Raw genomic sequence first — 23,596 nt, 5'->3', positions numbered from 1 at the left:
AAGCATACATATAATTATTGAAGCATAAAAGTAAAGTTTCACACTTACTTACTGGCTTTTAAGGAACCCGGAAGTTCATTGCCGCCCTCACATAAGCCCGCCATCGGTCCCTATCCTGAGCAAGATTAATCCAGTCCCTACCATCATATCCCTCCTCCCTCAAATCCATTTTAATATTATCTTCCCATCTACGTCTCGGTCTCCCCAAAGATCTTTTTCCCTCTGGCCTCCCAGCTAACACTCTATATGCATTTCTGGATTCGCCCATACGTGCTACATGCCCTGCCCATCTCAAACGTCTGGATTTAATGTTCCTAATTATGTCAGGTGAAGAATACAATGCGTGCAGTTCTGTGTTGTGTAACTTTCACCATTCTCTCATAACCTCATCCCTCTTAACCCCAAATATTTTTCTAAGCACCTTATTCTCAAACACCTTTAGCCTCTGTTCCTCTCTCATAGTGAGAGTTCAAGTTTCATAACCATAGCTTTCCTACTACAAGGTACTATATTAATTCACCACATTCTTGCAAGGCTTCCAGGGCGTACAGTCCAGTTTAGCATGCCACATTTTTATTTTATCTTGTAATTCCTCATATTTCATCATGTCATCAGAGTATTCGCTGCTTTGCTTAGTAATAGGATTTGGAAGGCAGCAATATGTTCTTGTGCTTTACAAATCTTCCTTAAAACTGTATCAGGAAGTGATCTAGAAAGGTGGAAAGGCAATAATTGTCATACTTGATGTTAATGTGAAAGGTTCGAAGGCCTACAGTTCTCCATACTCTTACAGGTGTTTCACGATTTTCACAGAAATTCTGAACATCCTTAGAAATAATTATTGAGAACTCTTCTGCAATGTCTCAAACCCTTAATTACTTTTCTTGTATCTTAAGCATAACAGACTGCTATAAAGAGATCAATGTTTTTCAGATAGCAGATATTTTGAAAGTGGTAAACTGTATGACAACAGCTTTTTAAGGGTAGTCGTCAAACTCTATCTCACTAATGTTAAACAGCTATATTAATGACCCGTTACCTCTAGGTATAGAAATGCGATATTTGTACAGGATTATTATCAAGTTTTGACAGATCAACAGTGCATTACAAATAGATTAATGTGTCAAATTTTTACACGTAATGCGTCAATTTGGAAATTTATGAAGTCTATTAGTAAAGACCAAAACAAAAACGAAATTTCTATGAAATGTTAGACATCCCATTAAAAGCAGGGTCTAAGCTACAGTCGCATTTTGCAACTGGACTTATAAAATGCAACAAACTTTGAATGTAAATGTGCAAAAATGCGGCAACCACATTGGACTTCAGAAACGAAGATGGTATTGGAGAAAATGACATCAGAGATGTGTTTGAACTAATCTGAATTTAAATGAAATGCTAATGGCATGGGCAACGTTCAAAAATATATTGAGCAATAGATGTTCAGGAATTTATTTCAAAGAGTTGGTGCAATTCATGTAAGTTAAGTGAACAGTTTCTTCTAATTGATTTATATAATTCCATCGCATACTGTAAATTGTGAGCGAGGATTTAGTTGCATGAATCTTGTAAAAACTGGAATTAGAAACCGCCTTCCAGTAAAAGAGTTAGCACTCTGCTAACAATAAATCTTGAAAGGTCTACTAGTAAAGAATTTCAATGTTTAGAGTGCCCATAAAGTAACGTATTTTAATGTGATGTAAATTCAGCAGTAATTGATTCTAAACATACCTACGTCTAATGATTTACTTACATACTTTACTTGGACAATGCCCTAAAGGCGAGCTGCTGATCAATGCTAGACATCATCGTGTACGACATGCTTTGGCGACATTGTTAAAAACTTTAAATTGGGAGATTCACGAGGAAGTACATTGTGTATCATCAGATCGTTCTTTCAGACGGGCAGACATTATTGCTATCAACGGATGCTTAAAACGGGCTCTTGTTCTTGACCCTACTACCCGTTTCGAAAGAAACCTAAATCAGGCCACCGAAGTTGATATTGAGAAGAAGTCCATATATGAACCTTGTCTGCCGTATCTTTCTCAAAAGTACAACGTCCCTCTTAAACAATGGTCCGTCATTGGTTTGCTGTTTGGCAGTAGAGGTTCAATCACAAAATTCACATGGAATTATCTTAAGGTACTTCACATTCCTTTTGATTCTGTAATGTCTGTCCTTATAAATATTATCAAGGATTCTCTTCAAATATTACATCATCATCTCTATTTCAATTAATCAACTTATATTTGCCTTCAACAATTAACTTTCTTTTTTGTTTAATGTATCACATCACATTATTGTACATGTTTATTGTATTCAGGACCCTTGTGGTCACTCAAATTCTTTGAGCTGATGTCTATAATTCAGAAAATATATATGTTGTCCTAATGTATTCAATTTGGCCTTTAAATTGGTGTTTAGATTCAATTACATGAATGGAGTTGTGGATCATGGTAACACCTCCAACCCTTCTATCTTCACGAAACAGATTAACAATTTTGTAGTCAGCAAATTTGTAAAATTTTAAAATATCAGCAATCTGAAAAGATTCTTGTATGCATATTATAGAAGGCTTTTTGTCCTGAACTTCTTGCTTTATAAATCCATTTTGTTTCTTAAAGACCTAGAGTTCCATTGTAAAATTTTTAGAGTGTCTATATCTTTTTCGTTAATGTTGCCTTTTCGTTTTAATTCTCGGCCTTTAAACGTACTACCCAATGAGACATGGAATTTATTCTTTTTAGCCTCATTTTTTATATTACAGAGAACGAATTATGCTTCTGCATTGGACTGACACCATACTTCAATCCTTTTGGTATTACATTTGCCTCTTTGTCTCATATGGTTCTTTTCAATATTAAACTTGGCTCTGATTGACTGCTCGGTGTGACTTTTGTTGTTCCAAATAAGTACTTTAGTACGATTCTGGGCATCTCTCAGTGCAGTCCCTACCCGGAGATCCAATTGAGGGACCACGATTAAATCTCTTGAAGATCATACCTAATAGGAAATGGGGATCAGATATCACGACAATGCGTCTGTTTTATAATGCTTATATACGATCAAAATTGACCTATGGATGTAAAATATAGGGAGGTGCATCAGCAACTCATCTACAAAAAATTTCTGTTCTTCAAAACTCAGCCTTAAGATTATGCCTAGGAGTACCAAAAACCACGTCAACTGTTGCCCTAGAAGTTGAATGTAATATTCAACCAATCAGACACTATATATTACAAAAGGCTCTAAAATACATTTAAAATTGCAAGCCTCATCCAGATCTCAGATGCTCTTCAAACTGTCAGATGATATCCTGTGAGATTTCCATAAAATAAAAAAAGAAGAAATACCAACCTATATCACAGACACACTCATTGCTAGAACTCCAGTTGTGAACGAAATTCCTCCATGGAAATGGGTGATTCCAGAACATAGCATACAAATTCCAGGAAATCATTCCAAAAATGATTCTCCATACATTCTTAAGTTAGATGCCATGGAACTACTCTGCAGCACATGTAAGGATCACCTTCAAATTTATACAGATGGATCTCTAAATCCTAATAATGGGACATCAGGAGCTGGGTATTATATTCCAAAATATCAAGATAGTTATTTCATACCCTGTTCATCCTCCTCCAGTCTTGACACTGAATTGCTAGCTATTGATGCTGCTCTTCAGTGTGTTACTCAAATTTCTGAAAAATCTATTTGCATACTTACCGACACCAAGAGGGCTATATTTAATATAATCAAATATGTACCAGACCTATACATGCACATAGAATTATTCCAATTCAGAAACAACTAAGTAAACTAAAAGAACTCCAAAAGAAAACAACATTTCAATGGATACCTAGTCATTGTGGTATACCTGGAAACGAGAAAGTCGATAATATTGCAAAACAGGCAACATATTTGCAACCAAGACCTCTTCAAGTGATATCTCTAGCCAGTGCTTTTATTCAGTAAAGTCTCATTTTACAAACCTGTGGATCAACAATTGGCTCTCTTCTGACAAAGGAAAAATTTTACAGTCTGTACAAAAAAAAAAACCAAATGACGTGGAAATGTACAAAAACTTGCCCAGACATGTTCAGACATTTTTAACAAGAGCCAGAACAGGTCACATTGTCACACAATTGTACCTACACCGATTTCACATTTCTGATAATCCTACTTTCTGTGGTGTAATAATCATGATGAAGATCTGGAACACATTCTTCTATACTGTCCATCCATAAACCACAAAAGAAGTAAATTAAAATCATCAGTACCAGTTGCAGAAGACACAGCCCTGCAGTATATATTGACTACACCCCACCTCTGGCTACTAGCAACAGGCATCTATAATGAACATGGATCAAAATACCCCTCATTTCTCGTGAAAAACAACAACTGAATAGACTATAGTGGACTTCATGTTGTCAGCAAACAGCTGGATACAGTAAGAAGATTGATTGATGGACCTCATTTCGTGGACATATAACAGTGGATGTGTAATTTATCGACATTACCAAGTGGACAACATGTCTGTGTTTCAATTGCAGTACTGGTACTCTTATGGTTATGAACCAAAGACTAACAAAGCAAACTGTCTCTGTATACAGAGAGCTGAAATGAAAATTTTTAAGGGGCTACGTCCACCTTTGAACACTATAAATAAGAACAAACTGAAATATTTTTTCTCAGAAACCAGAAATATATTAAACTCAGAACAAATTAGTGTAATAAATATTCACTAGTTCTACTCCTGAAACTAATATTCATATATGGAATTTATTCCAGGCTTTGGTGTAATTCACATCTAGATGGCAATGATTTCAGCAGAGACTGGGGCCTACAGCTGAGTACAGCATTGAAACCTGCAATCAACACGCTTCGACCAACCAGAACACGGCAGGTGGTCGGGACTGGCTCCTGATTGGCCTACAGCGAGAAGCCCTACTGACTGTTTACATAACGACTAGACATGGTTCCACGGCACTTCAATCCCTAGCTAGTCATCAAAGGTTCCCTGGCTGAGAACCTGAGAATTCATATCCAAATAACAGGGAAAGCCTGAAGTCCTACAATATTCGAGGTTTAATTTGTACTGCAGAAAAAAATTGTTTTTTCTTGCTTTTAACTTCTACAATAAATTGTCTAGATTTTATTAATCACTTAAGTACTTTTTTATTGTAATTGTAAATTTAATATTAATTGTAATTGTATTGTTCATATTGTAGTTGTAATTCCCTGTCTACCAGGTTCAATAAATGAATAGTAAATACTACTACAAAAATTTTTTCTCTTGGAGTTTCCTTAATCTTTTCACACCTAGGTGTTAATTTTTTCAGGGGCGGGGGGGGGGGGACAATTTTTCTCACCTATGTCTTAAAATTTTTTCACACCTAGGTGTTAATTTTTTTCACAGAATCTTAATTTTTTCACACCTAGGTGTCAATTTTTTCTGATCTTTTTTTCACACCTAGGTGTTAATTTTTTATTTGAAAACGTTTTTTCACACCTAGGTGTGAAATTTTTCCACCGAATCTTAAAATTTTTTCACACTTAGGTGTTAATTTTTTTCACAGAATCTTAAAATTTTTTTCACACCTAGGTGTGAAAATTTTTCCACCGAATCTTAAAATTTTTTTCACACCTAGGTGTGAAAATTTTTTCAGACTTAGGTGTTAATTTTTTCACAGAATCTTAAAATTTTTTCACACTTAGGTGTGAAAATTTTTCACCACATCTTAAATTTTTTCACACCTAGGTGTTAATTTTTTTCACCAAATCTTAAAATTTTTTCACACCTAGGTGTGAAAATTTTTTCACACCAGTCTTAATTTTTATCACACCTAAGTGTTGAAACTTTTTCACAACTTTTCTTTATTCTGTATATTTATTGTCGTAGTCTTTTTGAGATCCAGTTGTTTCCAATTTGTTTACCAGTTCCAGTATTCTGTTTCTTTGGGGGGATTACGAACACCAAATTCTCTCTGGTATGCCCTTTGAGTGGCTGTAATTGAATTCGTAATCCAGTATTGCTTCACAAGGAAGAGTCGTTGATTTAATGTGTACTGCATTTTCAGTGACTAAAACAAAATGTCGAAAACAGCTGCCAACAATAATGAATAAAGAATAATGAAGGAATCAAAACTCCTGCTTAATTTGAAGTTAAAAACTGGTCACGAAGTGAATTTCCAGCCGAATAAATAAAGAATTTTCAATATTTGCTATAGAGATTAGTAATCTCCCAAAGATACTCTACATTTGAGGTATAACAAGTTGTGGCTAGAATCACTCGTTTTGAAATAAAGAAAGAAAGAAATGTGTTAGTTCTATATAAATCACTCTGTACAAGAGGAACAGAATCCTAATGTAATCATATAACAAATAGGGACTGTAGGAATAGTAAAGGAAATTATTATGAATAGGAAATACAATAAGGCAAGATTAGAATGTAAGAAGGGTTAGATAATAAACGTAGAAATATAGTAAGTAACAATAATTGTAGTGAATGGAGATGAGGACATAGTGTATGAACGAATATAGTGAAGAATATGCGTCGGTCTTGAAAGTCTGGAAGTGTAAAAGTTGTAAACAGTGTAAGAACGGGATTGCTGTCCCTAATACAGAAATGTGAAGGATCAGCAGGACCAGAGAAATTAGTGTGAGAATGAACCATATCATAACCTAATAATTCTGAACGACAATCAGTACAACTTACCTGTTATGCATCAAACATTCCTAAGGGCCGGATACATAGTCAACACTTACCGTAAGGAAACCCTCAAGCAGTTGCTTATAATAATTTCCAATTCATAAACCCCACTGAAGTGAATGCTTATTCAAATAAGGTAGCTTGTTCCTCATATGCATTGCAATCAGCTGACTCGGTATACAATGGATGATGATTATGATTTTGATGAATTTATTGAGTTCTATAACGAAAATTAAAATGTGTTTCGGCAAAACAAAAGATATATCAGAGATATGGATGTATTACATAATGACCAACAATTTAGGAGGAGATACCGTATCGACAAGAACACTGTTGTGAATATTCCGGTATCTCTAATTGAAATTCACAATACAACGATGAAGCTTATCGATTTCACCACTGTTGAAAATACTGGTTGCTTTGAGATTCTATACTACAGCTGCATTTCAGGTAGTTTTAAGTGTTTTTTTTTTTTTTCGAAAAGTATTCGTCGCAACAGTGTTATGTGCATTTGTGTTTGTATTCATCCCATGGAATAAGCTGTTAAAATTTGAGAAATTATACCATTTCTACTTTACCATAAAAATAAGTGAAAAATAAATTACAATGATTCACTTACGAGAATATTTCCTGAGTTTGCATTAAACTCAACTGCAATTTTATACCACGTCAATTTCTTCTTTGGAGAGAGCAATTATACCTATCAGAATTTTACTTTCGACGATATCTCTATATTTCATAACTAGTTCTCTTAGCTCACTTCTTTATTCTTCTGTAAAATACTTTCTCGACATTTTGTATAGCTCTATAATATTTACTTCTGTGTTTGTCACGGCCGTGTGTAATTGTGTACGATAATAATGCCGATTTAACAATTTTGAAGGCGCTGGAAAACAACTGAATGTGCGAAAGCGCTCACGTCTAACCATGATGCCATATTTCTTTCGATGTCGAAGGAATGCTCAGTGCAAATGAAAGAGTAGCGTACGATCTGAAATAAGTGCTAAGGAAACGCTCATTACTTAAGTGTTTCCTCATTTTATAAGTGACGACTATAAATTCGACCCTAAGACTGTGTCTTCCTTCTACTACAATTTGGAGACAGGAGAATCTTCTGGCATGGTCATTTCTTCCATTCCAAAACTCTCTAACAAATATATGCTATGTATGTAGGTACACTGCTCTGATCCCAGTTGCATCTCTTATACCATCTGTAGATACTTTAAGGGTACATTGAGGTGAAATGTTCATTTCCTTACCTGTTGCGCTATATCTTCGAAAATTTTTACAGATATCATGCTGCATATAAACATCCTTTGTACAAAGTTTTATCTCATTTCGTAGAAAATTATATGAGTTGCTAAGTTCTTGTAAATTTAAATTATAATTTCAAATACCACTACTAATTAAAAATATTTGTCTGAAATTTCTTTCACATAACTTGCTATTTACTCTTTTCAAATTATTCAACAACTAAGAAAAAATTATTTTATATAATCAAATATAGAAACAGTTAATGGCTGTGATATCTAGCACACAAAAAAATATGCTTCCCCCAAAAATCTTGAGGTTAAAAGAAAATCTCGATATCAAGTTTTGTTAAATACACTTACAAAGACATTACCGGTACTTACTTGCTTATAAATGGCTTTTAAGGAACCCGGAGGTTCATTGCCGCCCTCACATAAGCCCGCCATCGGTCCCTATCCTGAGCAAGATTAATCCAGTCTCTATCATCATTTCCCACCTCCCTCAAATACATTTTAATATTATCCTCCCATCTACGTCTCGGCCTCCCCAAAGGTATTTTCCCCTCCGGCCTCCCAATTAACACTCTATACGCATTTCTGGATTCGCCCATACGTGCTACATGTCCTGCCCATCTCAAACGTCTGGATTTAATGTTCCTAATTATGTCAGGTGAAGAATACAATGCGTGCAGTTCTGTGTTGTGTAACTTTCTCCATTCTCCTGTAACTTCATCCCTCTTAGCCCCAAATATTTTCCTAAGCACTTTATTCTAGAATACCCTTAACCTCTGTTCCTCTTTCAAAGTGAGAGTCCAAAGTTCATAACCATACATATCAATAAAAAGACCTACAACAAAATTTATGCACATAGCGCAAAATCTATAGTAATAGTATTTTTTGTAAAGCAATGCATAGAAAATATGGATGGCAGCATTTAGAGAGGAGTGCGCATTTAACTGGCCATCTGGAGCGTGCAACCTTCTAAAAATGGCGGCCCGAAACAGCTGACTGAACAGACTTACCTGCATGAATATTTGTGGAGGGTTCTCTGAACAATATACTGTACAAATTTTTAATGCTGTAAACGAAAAAAAAATCGAATTTTTTTCACGAAAATTGACACAATTTCACCTCAGTATATCATTAACTTTCAAATACCTGGGAGCAACAGTAACAAATATAATTGATACTCGGGAAGAAATTAAACGCAGAATAAATATGGGAAATGCCTGTTATTATTCGGTTGAGAAGCTTTTATCATCCAGTCTGCTGTCAAAAAATCTGAAAGTTAGAATTTATAAAACAGTTATATTACCGGTTGTTCTGTACGGTTGTGAAACTTGGACTCTCACTTTGAGAGAGGAAGATAGGTTAAGGATGTTTGAGAATAAGGTGCTTAGGAAAATATTTGGGGCTAAGAGGGATGAAGTTACAGGAGAATGGAGAAAGTTACACAACGCAGAACTGCACGCATTGTATTCTTCACCTGACATAATTAGGAACATTAAATCCAGACGTCTGAGATGGGCAGGGCATGTAGCACGTATGGGCGAATCCAGAAATGCATATAGAGTGTTAGTTGGGAGACAGGGCGGGAAAAGACGTTTAGGGAGGCCGAGACGTAGATGGGAAGATAATATTAAAATGGATTTGAGGGAGGTGGGATATGATTGTAGAGACTGGATTAATCTTGCTCAGGATAGGGACCGATGGCGGGCTTATGTGAGGGTGGCAATGAACCTCCGGGTTCCTTAAAAGCCATTTGTAAGCAAGTATCATTGACTTAAGTAAGTCACAAAAAACAAAAATTCTTCATTGTATTACCCATTAGACCATTGGTTCTCAACCAGTGGTTCGCGATCCTCTTTTCAAAATTAGTTTTCATTACTTATATATAGCATTGAATTAAAAATGATGAATATTGAAACACACACGAAGGATGCACGCAGGTGTTGCATGTGCATCCAGACCCAAAACTGAAAATCAGACACTACACACACTTCATCTTCAGCGAGACCTGCTTGCTTCATTGCAGCAGAGTCATCTTCCAGGAACAATTCAAGGGGAAGATAGTTACGACTTGTCTGTGATTATGGACCCTCCGGAAAATACAGAGATGAAGCTGTCTACAGAACTGGATCGCCTTGTTCGGAATGTCCATCTGAAACAAGATTCAGCCAGATATACCACGGCCTGAGTAACAGCGTAAATAAATGGTGAATAATTAATAATATGGAAGACAGTAGTTGATAGCGATAGACATGTTTGAGCGTTTTATATGATATTCTTATTGAATTTGGTATTCCCAGGAAACTAGTTCGATTACTTAAAATGTGTCTCAGTGAAACGTACAGCAGAGTCTGTATAGGTCAGTTTCTATCAGATGCGTTTCCAATTCACTGCGGGCTAAAGCAAGGAGATGCACTATTACCTTTACTTTTTAACTTCGCTCTAGAGTATGCCATTAGGAAAGTCCAGGATAACAGAGAGGGTTTGGAATTGAACGGGTTACATCAGCTGCTTGTCTATGCGGATGACGTGAATATGTTAGGAGAAAATCCACAAACGATTAGGGAAAACACGGGAATTTTACTGGAAGCAAGTAAAGAGCTGGGTTTGAAAGTAAATCCCGAAAAGACAAAGTATATGATTATGTCTTGTGACCAGAATATTGTACGAAATGGAAATATAAAAATTGGAAATTTATCTTTTGAAGAGGTGGAGAAGTTCAAATATCTTGGAGCAACAGTAAGAAATATAAATGACACTCGGGAGGAAATTAAACGCAGAATAAATATGGGAAATGCCTGTTATTATTCGGTTGAGAAGCTTTTATCATCCAGTCTGCTGTCAAAAAATCTGAAAGTTAGAATTTATAGAACAGTTATATTACCGGTTGTTCTGTATGGTTGTGAAACTTGGACTCTCACTCTAAGAGAGGAACATAGGTTAAGGGTGTTTGAGAATAAGGTGCTTAGGAAAATATTTGGGGCTAAGAGGGATGAAGTTACAGGAGAATGGAGAAAGTTACACAACACAGAACTGCACGCATTGTATTCTTCACCTGACATAATTAGGAACATTAAATCCAGATGTTTGAGATGGGCAGGGCATGTAGCACGTATGAGCCAATCCAGAAATGCATATAGAGTGTTAGTTGGGAGGCCGGAGAGAAAAAGGCCTTTAGGGAGGCCAAGACATAGATGGGAAGATAATATTAAAATGGATTTGAGGGAGGTGGGGTATGATGGTAGAGACTGGATTAATCTTGCTCAGGATAGGGACCAATGGCGGGCTTATGTGAGGGCGGCAATGACAGCCAGTAAGTAAGAAAGACTGGAAAGTTTTGAAATGAAAGCCCTGTATAATGGCGGCTGTTTTAGTTCCTTGATTAAAGTATGGATCTAATTAGCGTCCATCCTAAATCCCACACCTCACATTAGTGGCCCACACTTGTTGATGATTGGTTTCTCGTTCCAATGGGGACTTTCTGCAGTCCAGTAAGCCTAATGTGCACGACTCCATTGCTACGATATCTTCTATAAAACTGTAGATAGGAAAGTGGGATCCTTCGAGGAAAATATGCCCAATTTTTGAAGTGGTTTGCGACCATTGATGAAACCTGGATTCACTACTACATACCAGACACAAAACATCAGTGGAAACAAAAGAAGCACTGTGATTCTCAGCATTCAAAGAAAGCAAAAGCTGTTCAATAAGCTGGAAAAGTCATGGCGTCAGTGTTCTGGGATTACAAGGGGATAATCATGATGGACTATCTAGCAAAGGGGAGAACAATAACCAAAGAATATTATTCAAATCTCCTGCAGCAACTGAAAGGGAAAGTTCGCGAGAAGAGGCCGGGTATGACCAAGAAGAAAGTGTTGTTTCATCACGACAATGCACCTGCTCACATGTCTGCAATCACTGCTGCTAAACTACACGAACTACGGTTCGAAGTGTTTTCGCACCCTCCACTACTCACCAGACTTCCTTCCTTTCCCGAAACTCAAAACACACTTGGCTGGGAAGAAATTTTCATTAAATGAAGAGGTTATCGGAGCAGCAGAAGGCTTTTTTTGCAGACCTCACAAATCTGTGTACAAGAAAGGTGTAGCATGCAACACCGGTGGACCAAGTGTGTGATTATATTGAGAAATAAAGATTGTTTCAGAATAGTCCTAGTTTAATTTCTGTCAGCCTGTGAACTTTTCAAACAACCCACATAGTTGAGAAGAATACAGGGCATATCAAAAGTCCGGTAACACTTTCAATATTTTATTACACAAAAACTACTAATGATAGCACTTTCAAACACACGTCAGTTTAAAGTCAAACTCTCAAAGTTATTCAGCCGCTTAATTTTCAGTGACGAAGCGCCATTCCATACGAGTGGGAAAATTAACAAGCACAACTGTCGTGTTTGGGGTACACAGAAACCTCACAGAACCATTGAACATGAGCGTGATTCACCGAAGGTGAATGTTTTCTGCGCGTTGTCACAACGAAAACTGTACGGACCTTTCTTCTTCATTGAGGCTACTGTGACTGGACATTCATATCTGGACATGTTGGAGCAATGGTTGGTGCCTCAACTTAGACAAGATCTCGATGAGGATTTCATCTTTCAGCAAGATGGGGCTCCGCCACATTTCCACAGTGCAGTTTGTGCTTACCTGAATATGGAGATGTCTGATCGTTGGATAGGACGTGCTGCAGTAAGGGACAGATGTTTCACGACATGGCCACCAAGGTCACCCGATATGATTGCATGTGACTTTTTTCTATGGGGGTATCTGAAGGACCGTGTGTTTGTACCACTTTTGCCACGTGATTTAGTGGAACTAAAAACCAGAATTCGAGAAGCTGCCGCCATGGTCACAGAGGATATGTTGAAAAGGGTATGGGAAGAGTTTGATTGTCGTTTGGACATCTGCCGAGTCACTCGTGGTTCACATTGAATCTCTGTAAGGTGTAAACAGAACTTTGAGAGTTTGACTTTAAACTGACGTGTGTTTGAAAGTGCGATCATTAGTAGTTTTTGTGTAATAAAATATTGAAAGTGTTACTGGACTTTTGATATGCCCTGTATATCACCTTGGATTTTATAAACGTTACAGGGAATGTAATGCAGCATTACAGATCCGCCATACTCACCCGTCAGTATACGAAGTGCTGGTCCTCGAAGCTGCTCTTGAACTTGATGTCTTCAATGTTCGTCACCTGCCTGTTGATAATGGCCGCCACTTCTTTGCTCTCCAGCAGCGCCGCGTGAGTTCCTGCCACACAGTGGACCTTCACCTCCTCACAGCACTGCAACAGAACCAGTCACTCACAGCTACTCGTCATATTTCAAACACAGACTACAATTAGTCGAGTCCTCGGCATCACTTCATTTCACGCCTTTGATTTGATTACCTAGTTGGGTTTTTCCCGAGGTTTTCCCCAACCAAGGGGCAAATGCCAGGTAATCTTTTGGCGAATCCTCGGACCTCACTTCATCTCACTACATCTCGCCAAAATATTGTAAAAAATTGTAGAAAATTACTAAATTGTAAAACTGTAATAATTGTAAAATATTGTAAAAATTTGTAAAAATTGTAATTGTAATATTGTAAAATTTTGACTTGTTCCACATCTTAAAGCTTCATTGCTCATGTAAGATCTATTGAATATAATAAATGAATGAAATGAACGAATTACTTACTTACTTACTGGCTTTTAGGGAACCCGGAGGTTCTTTGCCGCCCTCACATAAGCCCGCCATTGGTCCCTATCCTGAGCAAGATTAATCCAGTCTCTACCATCATATTCCACCTCCCTCAAATCCATTTTAATATTATCCTCCCATCTACGTCTCGACCTCCCCAAAGGTCTTCTTCCCTCCGGCCTCCCAACTAACACTCTATATGCATTTCTGGATTCCCCCATACGTGCTACATGCCCTGCCCATCTCAAACGTCTGGATTTAATGTTCCTAATTATGTCAGGTGAAGAATACAATGCGTGCAGTTCTGCGTTGTGTAACTTTCTCCATTCTCCTGTAACTTCATCCCTCTTAGCCCCAAATATTTTCCTAAGCACCTTATTCTCAAACACCTTTAATCTCTGTTCCTCTCTCAAAGTAACAGTCCAAGTCTCACAACCATACAGAACAACCGGTAATATAACTGTTTTATAAATTCTAACTTTTAGACTTTTGGACAGCAGACTGGATGATAAGAGCTTCTCAACTGAATAATAACACTCATTTCCCATATTTATTCTGCGTTTAATTTCCTCCCGAGTATCATTTATATTTGTTACTGTTGCTCCAAGATATTTTAATTTTTCCACCTCTTCGAAGGATAAATCTCCAATTTTTATATTTCCATTTCGTACAATATTCTGGTCACGAGACATAATCATATACTTTGTCTTTTCGGGATTTACTTCCAAACCGATCGCTTTACTTGCTTCCAGTAAAATTCCCGTGTTTTCCCTAACCGTTTGTGGATCTTCTCCTAACATATTCAAGTCATCCGCTTAGACAAGCAGCTGATGTAACCCGTTCAATTCCAAACCCTCTCTGTTATCCTGGACTTTTAGCACCGGTACAGGTAGCATTTTGTTTTTAACACTAAGAAAACTGCTGAGATCATTTTGTGTCATATACACAGTTGAAGAGCTAATGACGTAACATAATTAGTTGAAGCTAAGAGAATCAAGCTTGTGCAGAGCACTGTTAAATTTAGTGTCCAAATGGGTCCTTGCATGCACATATTTGAGCTCATTACTTTATTTTCCACTAGCTTCTATAATCCCAAGTAAATGAACCTCCCCATCCCCCCTCCCAATGGAAAATGTCTGAGTTCTATGGAGCCTGGAGAGCAGACTGTTCCTGTTCTCACCTTGGACAGTGCAAAGTCTTCATCAACGTTTGATGTTCTCAGCAAAATCGTGGGCGACCGGACGACCTCCTTGCTTGTCCACTCATACTTGTCGATGGCCTTCAAGCGCTGAGCTGAAGGCTGTGGATGGCTGAGCTGAACAAATCCACGTCCTGCTTGCTGTCAGGCACCATCTTCAGCAGTGCGCCCAGCTTCCTGCTCCAGGTCTTCTGCGCTGCCAATTCCTCAGTCAACTGCAAATACATTATTATCATAACAAATTTCATAATCACCATACCAGTTCTGTCATCATTACAGCCACAATAAAAATGAGTAGAGACCAGCACAATACGAATGAATTTTTTCCAAAATCTGGAAGTTATTTTGGCAAAATATGAAAACAGAAAATAAATATTTCTACATTGAAATATTTTCGTTCATAAACCATTTGTAGCAGGATTTTATACAATTATTTACAAAATAAGCCTTCTGAATGCAAGAAGTGTGTAGCTCTATTTTTTTTACACTGAAGGCAACACTGGTTACAATACAACAGAAGTAACTTTTCTATCATTGTCCTCATTTCTCCTGTAATCAACCTTGGTGTAAAGTGCAGTCCTTGTCATAAATCTCATTTCGCAAGCTACTAATAATATTAATACCAGTGGCGAAGCTCTTAAGAGGCTTCTGAGGCCTAGCCTATTCAAAAAATTTGAGTTATACCTAGTAACAGCAGGGCTAACTTCATAATAACGATGTATCGTAACAGTTGGTTTCACCCCAATCCTTCCATGTATAAAGTTCATTGTTGGCAGTCATTCCAGGAAGGAGAAAGCAGTGTGAGAGGCTTGTGGCATAAGCTTCTAAAGGCATGGCTGTGACTTGACTCGCAAGGTTCAGGGGGGATGGGGAGGGGGTATCGATTCACTACATCAGTAAGAAATGCGGCTAGCCTAACTTTCACAATAATACGTTGCACTATATTTGTGTTCTGTGATTGCACTGCATTGTTGAGTTCAGCCTAACCTAAAGTGCATGCGCGTGTGTGTGTGTGCTTCATAAAGAAAGGGCATCAGTCCATTTTAGTTAAGTTGTGGGAAATGAAGAAAAACTGTCCGGACCGATGCCCTTCCTTTACAAAACGCTCACATTCTGATCACAATATAACAATGAAGGAAACGTTGAACTGGCTTCCTTTCTTGATAAAACGATGTGTTGAACATTCAAGATGGGAAATTCAATGTTGACTCAATTTCGAAAAAAAATGTGACTGATGCCCTTTTTTATGAAGCAATTCAAATATTATTTTTTTGTAAAATGACTCATACTGAGAGAACATTGATGTGATTGGGTGTATGAAACAAAATGTGCTTACAAAGGCAGGAAATCGACATCACATTTACATACTAAAATAGCGGATGGAGGAAGACAAAATAGAAATTTTCAATGGTCATGATATAAGAAATATCCTTGACTAACAGGATGCTCTGAAACAAATAAGTTATATGTTGTTGTTTTCTAATGCCAGGCGTTTGACAATAAAGTCATTTGACCCCTTGCACTCCAATATTTTTCAAAGATATTGTCATGGCCAGCCACTGAAGCACAGATTTTGAGGTGTTCCGAATCCATTTCTTGGTTTGAGTTGCACAATGGGCAGTTAGGGGACTGATATATTCCAATTCTATGCAGGTGTTTGGCCAAACAGTCATGGCCTGTTGCCAATCTAAATGCAGCTACAGACGATTTTCGTGGTAAATCGGGAATTAACTGTGGATTATGATGCAGAGTTCCATTTTTTCCCTTGAGATTGAGTTATCAGATTTTGTTTGTTGAAGTCTAAGTATGTAGATTTAATAAATCTCTTCACAGAGTAATACGTAGATTTAGTAATAGGTCTGTAACAGTAATAAGTTATATTGTCATGTCTGTATTCTGTTTGAGGGTGAAAATGAGTGGTCATCATCTTGTGGAGTCTGGTCACAAAACAAACATGTCCTCTACAAAAAGATACAAGGTGAGCAGATTTTTTCATCCTACCCAGTATTTACACCTTAGCTGTGGCAATGACAAGAAGACTACCCCACTTTGATGTCAAGATTTGGGACGGGAAACTTTTGGGTAGAAGCATGACCAAATCCATAAGACACGTGTCTCGGCTTTTTTCCATATAGGCTTGGGCTCAAGACAAATTGGAAAATTACGAGTCAAACGACTGTAACGTAACGGCTTATTGTTGCGGCAAGAAATGATGTGGCGGCGTGGCTCAGGTGGTAGTGCGTTGGACACGAGTGTAAGCAGTGCATGAAGGTCGGATTCGAATCCCTATTCGTCATTTTTTTATGTTTTTATTTTAATACACGTTTGGAGAATAAATTTCCTTCTTATATTGCATTGTATTACATTGCAGTGACACAAAGTACTTCTTCAGATGATTCACATTACTGTACTACATATCAGTGATTAATTGTAAACATAGCGCACCGGATACAATGTGCCAATACACTATGTTAGAATAAATCATGTGGAGGAATACTTTGTGTCAATGTAAAGTAATAAGACGCAATTTAAGATGGAAATTTATTCTTCAAACCATTAATTTTTGCACGCACTGCAAAATGATATAACCTAAGTTACGAATATGTGTATTAAAATCAAAACATAAAAAAAATTACAAATAGGGATTCGAACCCGAACTTCATGCACTGCCTAACTCGCGTCCAGACCACTACCGCCCGAGTCACGCTGCCACATCATTTCTTGTTGCAGCAATGAATAGTTACGCTACAGTTGTTTGACTCGTAATTTTCCATTTTCTTTCCTCTTGAACCCAGGCCCATATGGAAAAAAGCCAAGACACGTGTCTTATAGATTTGGCTATACCATGGATGAATATATAATAGGATGCGAAACTGCAGTCAGCACCATCTGGCAGCAGGGGGCTGAAATAAGATGATCAGCGCCCAATGTCGTAGGTGGTGAACATTAGAACTACGTGTTGGGTACATTACCCAGAGTTCTCTATTTATCCGTTCGAGATATTGCTCGAGGGGCGAGATGGCAGACAGAAACTTGCTAATAAGTGAACATAAAGTGATACTACATGTGTATAAGCAGTGTATGTTAAACAGTGATGTTTATGGACGTTGTAAAAATAGTGTTGTTGAATGTATTGCAAAGTAATAGCAATATAATAAATTGAATTATCTAAGTAGTTCTTGCAGACTTTTCCGTTGCGCTGTACAATAAATACCCAAAGAATACAATCCCAATTATCTAACCTTTTGCTTTATTTTTTGTCTCTGTCTGGTTATATGTTAATTGGGTAGTGTAAAATAGATCGTCTCTTTTATCTTCCTGTTGGCTCCGGTAAGAATTTTCAGTAGAAGGTGCTGTGAGGAATAAAACTGTAAATGTTTTATTTTAAATTGGGTTAGTTTTGAATATCGATGAGGGTGGGAGGGAATACTTTCTGCACAGTTTAACATTTTCGTCACCAGCTGCGCTGCTAAATGCATGGAGTAATTACTCTTTTCGCTACTTGGTGCGCTGCTAGATGTAATAACGCCCCTCCCCCAACAGGTGGCAGCAAGGTCAATTTCTACAACAGCGCCTCTAGTATGTGTTACGGGAAACTCAGTAAGTTTCGCATCCTATTATATATTCATCCATGGCTATACTTTCACCCAAAATTTTCTCGACCCGAATCTACTACTACTACTACTACTACTACTACTACTACTACTACTACTACTACTACTACTACTACTAATAATAATAATAATAATAATAATAATAATAATAATAACAACAAGAACACATCAGTTGGTTCTCAACCCTTCTGAACTTCTTACCTTGCTGAGCACTGCACTGGTGGCGAGGTGGGGCGCCAGCAGGCCGAACAGTCTGCACAGGATCTTGGTGTCGCAGTCCCTGTCTGCCAGCAGGCCCCGCAGCCAGCCCAGCGAGCTGTTCAGCAGGTACAGACAGCCAGTTCGACCCTCTGCCTCCAGCCGGCGGACGAGCTCCAAGGCCAGCAACCCGCCGAATGAGTAGCCCAGCAGAGTGAACGGCGTGCCGGGCGGGAGCCTGGTCTGAATGAACTGCGGACAGACAAGAAGAGAGTGAGAGAAAAAGAGGAAGAGAGCTGCTAATAAAAGAAAGAAGAGAATATGAGAAAGAAGGAATTGTGAAAGTAATTTTATTTCAAATCATGAACAAAATTACTGATATCCTGTGTAATATCTATAAAATAAAAAAAGAAGAAATACCAGTGTATATCACAGACACACTCATTGCTAAAACTCCAGTTGTGAACGAAATTCCTCCATGGAAATGGGTGATTCCAGAACACAGCATACAAATTCCAGGAAATCATTCCAAAAATGATCCTCCATACATTCTTAAGTTAGATGCCATGGAACTACTCTGCAGCTCATATGAGGATCACCTTCAAATTTATACAGATGGATCTCTAAATCCTAATAATGGGACATCAGGAGCAGAGTATTATATTCCAAAATATCAAGAAAGTTATTTCATACCCTGTTCATCCTCCTCCAGTCTTGACACTGAATTGCTAGCTATTGATGCTGCTCTTCAGTGTGTTACTCAAATTCCTGAAAAATCTATTTGCATACTTACCGACTCCAAGGGGGCCATATTTAATATAATTAAATATGTACCAAACCTATACGCACATAGAATTATTCCAATTCAGAAACAACTAAGTAAACTAAAAGAACTCCAAAAGAAAATAACATTTCAATGGATACCTAGTCATTGTGGTATACCTGGAAACAAGAAAGTCGATAATATTGCAAAACAGGCAACATATTTGCAACCAAGACCTCTTCAAGTGATATCTCTATCCAGTGCTTTTGCTTTAGTAAAGTCTCATTTTACAGTCCGTACAAAAGAAACCAAATGACCTGGAAATGTACAAAAACTTGCCCAGACATGTTCAAACATTTTTAACAAGAGCCAGAACAGGTCACATTGTCACTCAATTGTACCTACACCGATTTCACATTTCTGATAATCCTACTTGTCTGTGGTGTAATAATCATGATGAACACATTCTTCTATACTGTCCATCCATAAACCACAAAAGAAGTAAATTAAAATCATCAGTACCAGTTGCAGAAGACACAGCCCTGCAGTATATATTGACTACACCCCACCTCTGGCTACTAGCAACAGCATCTATAATGAACACCGATCAAAATACCCCTCATTTCTCGTGAAAAACAACAACTGAATAGACTACAGTGGACTTTATGTTGTCAGCAAACAGCTGGATACAGTAAGAAGATTGATAAACAAAATTACGTAATGACAAGTAATGCAACAAGAGAGATACAAATCCTGAAGAAGGAAAGGTCATTGCTCTAACAGAAGATATTCACATAAAGATTGGCTGTACGTTTATACAGTTGGTTCTCTTATGGATCAAGATGCAGGAGCTACTTGTCTGTATTTTTCTTTCTATTAAAATGTTGGCAGATACACAACAAATTTTGATGGTGGAGTTGAAGCCATTTACACATCATTTCAAAATATTTGTTGGGGTACACAAATGCAAAAACATAGTCTTCCTAACAGAATTTAAATGAACAGTGAAGTTCGCCTGGGGCCTCTCACTCAGGAATGGAGTACTTTCAAGTGCATCGCGAGCTCCAGTTTTACCTCCCTTCAGGGGTCTTTACAGTTCCTAACACTCCTGGGTTCGAGTCCCAGGTAGCCACTAGTCTGGTACGTACTGGCAGCAGGTGGTCCGCCATGTCCTCCACTGTGAGCAGTTCGTCGTCCTGGTCGAGCTGGAGACAGACGGTCTGGAACTTGAGGTTAAGGGCGAGGGGCTCCTGTGGGCGGGCCAAGCCGTCGAGGCCGGGCAGCATGAAGAGCATGGGGCCTGCCTCCAGCACACTCTCCACGTCTGGTCCACTGCCTGTCGCCGAGGGCATGCGCACCACGGGTTGGGAAACAGGTCCGAACGCATTCAGAAGCAGCTGCACATTGTCGAGCGGGGGACTGTCACTCGAGTTACCTGGTTGGAGAGAAGGAAGCGAATAAACAAAGGCTCAGAAAGAATAACTGATTAATAATTGCATTTCAAGTTTCACTGCCTCAGTTGGTTGTAGGATGAGAACACAGCTTATTTGGGTAATTTACTAAATTTGATTAATTAAATTTACTAAACTGTTCAAAATGTGCTTCACTGTTCGCTGTACAGTAATGCAGCCTATTTTGAACTCCACTACATAGCACTGATGAGTATCAAAACCAATCCAATCTTCAGCTTTTGTGTCTCCTATCAATACTGCACTAAATTTTCAAGGAATAGGTTTAAATTACACAACATTAATGTAGTTTGTGTTACTGCTTGAAAAGCTGTAATCAACAGTCTGTAGTTTTATTCTCTCATCTCTAATCAACAATAACAACAATCGAGATTTTCAGGCGACGAGAGAAAACAAAAGATGTGAAACAAATGAATGAGTTGTATAAATAATTGAATACTCTTTCAAATTTAAGTATCATAATGTGTAAGGGTACCATTCAAAATTTCAAAAAGGGAGTTGCGGGGGTGAAATCTAAAATGCAATTAACACTGGTTTTAAACTCCCCTCCCCCCCTCAATATTTAAATTGATGTGTTTTATGTTTGAATTAAATTTCATTATAATGTATATTTATTTATTTACACTGAAAGTGGGCAAACACCGGTGGCAGTGGTAACTTAATTACAATTAATAATAATAGAGTCCACACCTGTGGAGTAATGGTCAGCACGTCTGACTGCAACGCCAGGTGGCCCAGGTTCGAATCCATGTCGAAGCAAGTTACCTGGTTGAGGTTTTTTCCGGGGTTTTCCCTCAACGCAATATGAGCAAATGCTGGGTAACTTTCGGTGATGGACCCCGGACTCATTTCACCGGCATTATCACCTTCATTTCATTCAGATGCTAAATAACCTGAGATGTTGGTACAGCGTCGTAAAATAACCCACTAAAAAGAAAATAATAATATTAAAATAACGTAATTAATAAGTGAAATTAATTTTCCATTACAGCCTACATTTATTGAAATAAATAGTTATTTAGACTGGGAAGCTTTGAAATAAAAGCCCGATGTATAAACTGTTTTGTTTGAATTGTAAATTCATCTTTCATCTTTTTTTTTTACGACGCTTTATCAACTGCTATGGTCATCTAGTGTCTGAGTGAGATGAAGGTGATAATGCCAGCGAAATGGTCGCAGAGTCCAGTGCCGAAAATTACCCAGCATTTTTTGGCCCCTGAGCACGAGTATCTAACTTATTCTTTCTGGGTGTGCTAGAGTGTTCCTATATAAAAAAGCTATGTATCTTTCTTCTGAATAGTATTATTATTATTATTATTATTATTATTATTAGTTCTTAATGAACTGCAGAAACCCCCGGAAAAAACCTGAACCATGTAATTTGTCCCACCCAGGATTTGAACCCGAGCCTGCTCACTTCAAGGTCAGGCATACTAACCATTACACCACAGCGGTGGATTGATTTATTAGATATTGGAATGCAAGAGGGCGAATGACATCATCATCTACTGCTCAACATATGGCTAGTCGTACCTTCAGTTACGTTGCCAGTAGAGTCGTCCCTGCCATCCCGCGTGCTGACCAGCTCCTGCAGCTGGCTGATGGACATGGAGGCCAGCCCCTTTGTCGTCACGTACGTGTTGTGCTCCCTGTCCAGGAACTGCTTCATCTCCTCTATCATCAGCGAGTCTATGCCTAGCTCTGCCAGTGTGGCATTCAAGTCCACAGCTTCTAGGTCTCCAATGCCTACAACAGCAACAAATTACTATTCAAGTGTGCAACTGCTTCTGTTTGCGTTGCCATAGCAACCACATATTACTTACAGTATTTCCACGTGCCTTATTCTTTCTTGTCTTTAACTGAAAGCTTGTTTTCGCAAAAATGACAGTTCGAGACTTACAGTATGATGACAGTGTAGAGTGGTTTCAACATACATTTTTAAAGTATTTACACAGACAACTGACCATCATATTAATAAAGAAATTTAAGTTTTATAATAGCACAGATAAGACTTTAGGTTGGTTTACATCTTACTTATCACACAGAAAATAGAAAGTGGAAATAAATACAGAGTGGAAGGTTACCACTACATAGACATGCCAATTTTTTTTTTAAGAAAATACGGGAGATTAAGGAATCGATAAAATTTCACATAGAAAGTGGACAAATTATTTGGTTCACTTACTAAAGAACAACTTTATTCTACACTTCGGCAGCTGAGCTTATATTAAGAATATTTTGAGACAGATTTTGTCTCGCGTAGTAGTTGCAGTTTGCAGCTCTGATATGTCCTGCCCCTGTTTCGAAAATCTACCCAATTATTGTTCATGAGATAAAATACCCTCTTTGTACGAGCATTACTACTTGGTACTCTTAGAACAAAACTAACCAGTTTTTCCAAATGTATAACATTAACAAGGTTTGATTTTATGTGGATAAGCACTTACTTACCGGTACTTACTTACTGGCTTTTAAGGAACCCGGAGGTTCATTGCCTCCCTCACATAAGCCCGCCATCGGTCCCTATCCTGAGCAAGATTAATCCAGTCTCTATCATCTATCCCACCTCCCTCAAATACATTTTAATATTATCTTCCCATCTACGTCTCGGCCTCCCTAAAGGTCTTTTCCCCTCTGGCCTCCCAACTAACACTCTATACGCATTTCTGGATTCGTCCA

At 38.0% G+C, this 23,596-nt stretch overlaps 1 protein-coding gene and 2 long non-coding RNA genes across 3 annotated transcripts in view; 1 reads left to right on the top strand and 2 right to left on the bottom strand.

Moving 5' to 3' along the window:
- Positions 1 to 4,910, top strand: part of LOC138705735 (uncharacterized) — a 49,550-nt gene extending 44,640 nt beyond the window's left edge. Inside the window, exon 5 of the long non-coding RNA XR_011333741.1 lies at positions 4,795 to 4,910. This is a non-coding gene — a long non-coding RNA (uncharacterized lncRNA). The remainder of the gene's footprint in view (positions 1 to 4,794) is intronic.
- Positions 4,911 to 9,756: 4,846 nt separating this feature from the next.
- LOC138705633 (uncharacterized) lies at positions 9,757 to 14,980 on the bottom strand. The gene is made up of 3 exons (XR_011333702.1): positions 14,856 to 14,980; positions 13,123 to 13,278; positions 9,757 to 10,126 (listed from the first exon to the last, which is right to left on the bottom strand). It is a non-coding gene; the product is annotated as an uncharacterized lncRNA (long non-coding RNA).
- The window catches only part of LOC138705729 (fatty acid synthase-like), a gene marked incomplete at its 3' end in the record, with an annotated part of 84,824 nt that continues 76,208 nt past the window's right edge, over positions 14,981 to 23,596 (bottom strand). Inside the window, exons 23-26 of the mRNA XM_069834297.1 lie at positions 22,451 to 22,663; positions 20,597 to 20,883; positions 18,689 to 18,937; positions 14,981 to 15,088 (exon numbers count right to left, since the gene is read on the bottom strand). Of these exons, the coding sequence (XP_069690398.1) occupies positions 14,981 to 15,088; positions 18,689 to 18,937; positions 20,597 to 20,883; positions 22,451 to 22,663 (857 nt within the window). The remainder of the gene's footprint in view (positions 15,089 to 18,688; positions 18,938 to 20,596; positions 20,884 to 22,450; positions 22,664 to 23,596) is intronic.

The sequence above is a fragment of the Periplaneta americana genome, chromosome 9, assembly GCF_040183065.1.
Source record: "Periplaneta americana isolate PAMFEO1 chromosome 9, P.americana_PAMFEO1_priV1, whole genome shotgun sequence".
NCBI classification, from domain to species: Eukaryota; Metazoa; Arthropoda; class Insecta; order Blattodea; family Blattidae; genus Periplaneta; species Periplaneta americana.
Note: the sequence above shows the minus strand (reverse complement) of the source record. Positions and strands in the feature narration are given on the sequence as shown.